The sequence below is a fragment of the Microchirus variegatus genome (genome assembly GCF_963457635.1).
Source record: "Microchirus variegatus genome assembly, chromosome: 9".
Lineage (NCBI taxonomy): Eukaryota > Metazoa > Chordata > Actinopteri > Pleuronectiformes > Soleidae > Microchirus > Microchirus variegatus.
In genome coordinates, this window is record NC_139810.1 from 6,513,978 (window position 1) to 6,519,893 (window position 5,916).

The 5,916-nt window shown below is 43.7% G+C and overlaps 1 protein-coding gene across 1 annotated transcript; it reads left to right on the forward strand.

Moving 5' to 3' along the window:
• The first annotated feature begins 740 nt into the window (after nucleotides 1-740).
• On the forward strand, nucleotides 741-5,698 carry tnnc1a (troponin C type 1a (slow)). Its single transcript, XM_083895589.1, has 6 exons — nucleotides 741-845; nucleotides 2,138-2,168; nucleotides 3,016-3,162; nucleotides 4,108-4,222; nucleotides 4,962-5,098; nucleotides 5,200-5,698. Exons 1-6 carry the CDS (start codon nucleotides 822-824, stop codon nucleotides 5,229-5,231), a joined length of 486 nt encoding a protein of 161 aa, XP_083751715.1. The 5' UTR covers nucleotides 741-821; the 3' UTR covers nucleotides 5,232-5,698.
• The last annotated feature ends 218 nt before the right edge of the window (nucleotides 5,699-5,916 follow it).

Sequence of the window (5,916 nt, forward strand, 5' to 3'; positions counted from 1 at the left end):
CTTCCATCTTTCGCCTCAGCTGCAGCAAGAATAAGTGATTTGGCTCGCGTTATCGTTCATTTTCTCCTTATTCACCTTTTAGGCGCGGCCGTAACAACTGCTACAGTCTGGTTGGGTCATCCCAGTCCAGCAGTACAGTATCTGCTGTTATTGGCAGTGGCACGGCCTACTGAAAATGGAATGGAGACATCATTAATTTCACTTTGTCTTTGTCAAAAGTCTCACCTTCGGTCACTTTTGTCTCCCCCCGATATAACCAGTCGTCTCCTGGCTATAATATGATCTCCTCTCTCCCATCGTGGCCTCCATCCTCTGACCTCCCCCAAGCCTACACACACACACACACACACACACACACACACACACACACACACACACACACACACACAGCCTCCTGAGCCCTCTGTGTCTCTGGTCCAGGTCTGGAGGAATGTTGAGTGTCTCTATAGCCTCCTCCCTGGAGATTAGGCCTCACCACACATGCACCCCCCCCCCCACCCGTACCTCCTCCCTCCCCACTTCATTCCAATCCAAAGTATGCCCCCTAAGAGCTGCAGCATTTTTATCTGAGCCTGGTGATTGTGACAGATTGGCCAAATGACACACACATGCATAGAAACATTGGTGAACACACACACACTGAGGCACAAACAGAGGGGCGCCTGCCGAGGAGGGAGGGGCCACGCAGCAGACAGTACCGACCGAGCTCCGGCTATAAAACCCTGTCGGGATGAGGCCAGTGTTCTGCCCCGATCTGGACAGTACCTCCTCCATCTGTGCCAGGACGCCGTCGAGACAGGCAGCAGACGAGGCCGCCCAACATGAACGACATCTACAAAGCAGCGGTACGTCCTCTGACAACCTGTGACCCAAACTCTGATGTGTGATGTGTGAGTGGATCACTAACAACTAATTTTAATTAGAAGATTGCATTGTATTTAACCTGGCTGTCCTGCGTGCATATTATGGATTTATTTGTTTGTGTGTGTGTGTTTATTTCTTGTACATGTACATAAACTCCCCTCTGACATGTGGGCATGACTGGAATGGCTGACAAATCCCCCGTTGATGCAACACACAACACAGCCCAGCTTCCATCACCAGGCGATGTCAGCAGAGCCTTTGACACCATATTTGTCTCGAGATGTTCTCCTGTACTTCAGCTCCTATCAGAGCTGATAGGAGCCACTCAGGGTGGGGTGGTGGTGGTGGTGGTGGTGGGGGTCGGTCAGTGGCAGGACGGATCCACACTCCCTGGTTGCTCCATTCATGACTTCAAATGGAACTTCCCCCCCCCTCACACACACACACACACTTCACATGACTAATTTTGGCCAGCTGCTGCTGCGGTGCTTGTGTGCGTCTGTGGTTCTCTGGTGCCACGGCGGGGGGCCCGCAGGTTTAGATAAATCCCCCCTCCCGCGGCTGAATTCCAGCATTATCAGTGAGCCAGGGAGCCGCGTCTGTCCTGTCTGTCCCGTCTGTCCTGTCTGTCCTGTCTGTGGTCAGCTGGCTGCTCCATCCACTCACATCCCAAGTGAGCGAAGCAGCTGAGAGCGAGAGCGACAAAAACACACAGGAATGCACATTACATGTGTTTGCTTAGAGAAGATTTTTACACACATCATCACCAGAGGAATATATATGTATGTTTATGACTATGTGTCTGCATGTGTGTCTGCATGTGTGTGTGTGTGTAATTTATGGCGGCTGACAGGCAATAACTCTTACATAAGCACCTGTCTCCCTCTCTCAATCGTTGTAGCTTTTCCAGGATTACTGCTCCATTGTTGGGCCAGATCCACAGCTATGCTAATTTAAAACACCGTGTATTGTGTCCTTTATCTGTGGTTCCTGATCCTCCTGTCTTGTTTATTTTTAACTGCTCCTCTCACTGTCTCGCACGCATGATATATAGGTCCTGTGTTTTCTCAGGGAAGCCCCAGTCAAGCGGGGGCCAAACATTGACCGAAAACGTTATAAATAAATTAAAAAACGTAGACGACGCGGCACAGAGCCTGGTTCCACTCGTCATAACTCGAGATATCTTCTAAAACTTGACTTTTTGAGTAAATGTAGAACACAGAGAGAGTGTTTTGATTCCCCACTGATGTAACTCTTTCTGCGTCTTTTTCAGGTTGAGCAGCTGACTGACGAACAGAAAAATGGTGCGCCACCATCCGTTTTGAAACTTTACCTTGCTTTAAATGTACATTTTTCACGTATTTTTGATGCTCTATTTGACATTAGCACTAATTTAACGAATAATTGTCCTCCTCCGGTTCCATGTATGAGCAATATTCTGTCAATCTTCAGGCTTTAAATGTTAAATTTCACAATAAATGACATCATTATCATTGTTATAATTTGCTCATTAACGATACACTACCAGGTGTTTTTGTTTGTTCTATTACAGGATGTGATTTATACGGTTAAATAAAGCATTTATACGTGATGCTAAATCACAGTCATACACAACATAGCTTTGAAGTTACAGTCATTTTTTTTACATTTATTTGGCATACACTACCGTTTAAAAGTTGGGGTCACCTATACCTTAATTTTTTTGTGATTTTTGGTGATTAAAAGCACACTTTTATTCATCAAAAGAGTTGCAAAATGAATAGAAAATATAGTCAAGACATTGACAAGATTAGAAATAATGATTTTTATTCAAAATAATAATTTTGCCCTTCAAACTTTGCTGTTTTCAAGGGTTTTCTAATCATCCAATAGTCTTCTAACGTGATTAGCAAACACAATGTACCATTAGAACACTGGAAATGGGCCTCTATACCTCATGTGCATATTCCATTAAAAACCAGACGTTTGCAGCTAGAATAGTCGTTTACCACATTAACAATGTATAGAGTGTATTTCTGATTCATTTAATGCTATACTCATTAAAAAAAAGTGCTTTTCTTCCAAAAATAAGGACGTTTCTAAGTGACCTCAAACTTTTGAACAGTAGTGTATATATACACAAACTAACGTGCTGCCGTGGTGTTGTTGCAGAGTTCAAAGCAGCCTTCGACATCTTCGTACAAGATGCAGAGGACGGCTGCATCAGCACCAAGGAGCTGGGGAAGGTGATGAGGATGCTGGGCCAGAACCCCACGCCAGAGGAGCTGCAGGAGATGATTGACGAGGTGGACGAAGACGGTGAGTCGAGACGCTGAATCGGCCTGATTGCAGCTGGCAGGTCGGTCGTTTCGGCGTCCCGTCGTGCAGACGAGTGCGGTTCAAAAAAGGGGGGGCCTCTGAACTTAATGTCAAATGACTGTCAAGCGTCGCAGACGTCACGCGACGTGTCAGGCCGCGTTAAAGGGAAGACGACGCACAAGTCAGCTCAGATTTTCCATGTGATGTCGCGATGAAAACGCACACAGCTCGGGATTGTTTGATAAGTGCATGTCATGTGTTTATTTCTATCCAAAGTGAAACTAAAGTGGCCTTTAAAGGTCTAGTGTGTGTGAGATTTACCGGAGTCAAGTGTGTCACCAGGAGCAGAATTTGGAAAAACTCTACGAAATCATCTTTGACAGGACTCAACTGTGTGGAAACACGGCGGCACAAAATGACGGCTTCTGTAAACCAACGCACTTTCCTAAAAGTACATATTAATGGATTATTCCAAAGTGATAATACACTTATACACTACACTCTTAGAAATAAGGGTTCCAAATGTGTTCTTCTACAAGGGCTGAGGTTCTACCTGGAACCATTTGCTTTTCAAGGGTTCTTGGTTCCATTAAGAACCATTTTGATCCAAAGAACCCTTTAAAACCCCTTGCCTAAATAAAGGGTTTTAAAAGGGTTCTTGGTAACACTAAGGAACCTTTTATAAAGGTTACACCTGGAGCCAAAAAAGGTTGTCTTATGAGGACAAGCCCAAGACCCTTATATGGTTCTACTTAGCACTTTTACTTCTAAGAGTGTGCACCTGATTTCATCTCTTTTAAATGGTACACATTGGGCCTTTAAAGGCTTTATTTTGAATCCTGCTTACTTTTAAACAGATTTAAATGCTGGAAAAGCTTCTCTACCCTCACTGATCGGTCCTTTACGAGGAACTCACTCACTTTTTGGCACTCTGTGTGTGTACAGGGAGCGGCACGGTGGATTTCGACGAGTTCCTGGTCATGATGGTGCGGTGCATGAAGGACGACAGCAAAGGGAAGACGGAGGAAGAGCTCGCCGAGCTTTTCCGCATGTTTGACAAGTGAGTTTGAAATGCCGCTTGTCTTATTTACCTGTTGAGAATAAGAATGAATGGATCTTTAGGTGCATTATGTAATAAATCTAAAGCAACTGGCCATAAAGTCCTCCTAATATGTCACAGAGGCTCAGGAATAATGTTCATATAACAAACTGAACTCACCAGTTGTTGGTGAGTTCAGTTTGTACAGTACAGCCACAATATTAGCATTAAAAAAAACATTTTGCAGACTGCAAACCATGTTTATGTTTTAACACCACCTACCGCCGTCTCCCAATCATTGCAGTCAGTAGAGTCTCAGCTGCCGAGCAACCATGGGTTGCCAGTTATGTCTCAAAAAATGAAACCTGAAAGACCTCTGTATTTTGAATTTGAGTGTAGTAACCATTTTTGGCCACATTCTTACATATGGCGCCTTTAAAACTTAGAACGACAGAAGGTGAAACTGGACCGCAGACACACATCAGATTGCCATTTAAGTGTACTTCCAGATGAGAGTATGTTCCCCCATGTGTAATTATGTGTACTGACAAAATGCCACCAAGCTCTGCAGAGTGCTGCGTTGCGGGTTCTCGCTCTGTAATCCTTTTTGACAGCGCGGAATATTTCAAACACCCACTCAGTGTAAGCCAGTCACCTTATCCAAGCATCAAAGAGCACAAAAAAACACACCATCTCCTTTGGGGCCAACTGTAAAAAAAATTGTCAATGTGGATGTAAAATATTTCTTTTTTTTTTGCAGAAACGCAGACGGTTACATTGACCTGGACGAGCTGAAAATGATGCTGGAGTCTACAGGAGAGGCGATAACCGAGGACGACATCGAGGAGCTGATGAAAGACGGCGACAAGAACAACGACGGCAAAATCGACTACGACGGTGAGTTTGTGCAGCGGTGAAATGATACATCTGTGTCTGTGTTGTTTTTTTCTTTTTGGCTCAGGCGCTCACTCTCTTCTGTGCTCCTTCAACTTCGACAGAATTCTTGGAGTTCATGAAAGGCGTGGAGTAAATCCTGACTACAGGAGAAGACGCAGATTGTTATTTTTGTATTTTCTCTCACAGGAAAAACTGACTTCGGATGCCAGTCGAGAGATATTTGGAACGACTTTGCAAAAAAATCCGTCAAATACTGTGTCCGAACATTTCGGTATTTTTCTACCATCACTTGCATTGTTGTAAATACAGATTGTACCTTTATAATTCTGGTTCCCGTGTATACTTAATTTGTGTAAATGTATCTTTTTATTTTGTTTTCTCCAACCTCATGTTCTCTCTCCGGCTTAGTCATATCTCTGAAGTGCCACAGCCAGTTTTTTAGAGCAAATCCATGAATTAGTGTTGTTTTACACCCGGGCTCTGACAGCAGTGTGTAAACTGTACATCTTACGATGTGTATTTTTAAGGGGGTTTTTATTCCTCCTCTCATGCCCCTAAAATGTCTGCATATTTCTACATGACAAGTCTGTTTGGAATACCATGCACTCATCTAATAAATGAAGATGCATTTGTCAAAACTCTCCGTTTTTTGGCCCGTTTGTGCGTTGATGTCACTTTAATTAAGGAAAAAAGGCTAGTTTCCATTCACAAGTTGATTTCGTGCTTTTGTTGCTTCACGTGTCAAAATTTTGGACAACACTGAAGAATTAGTTTTTGTCAAATTTTGGAAGACTTACTAAAGTATGACTTTTTTGTCA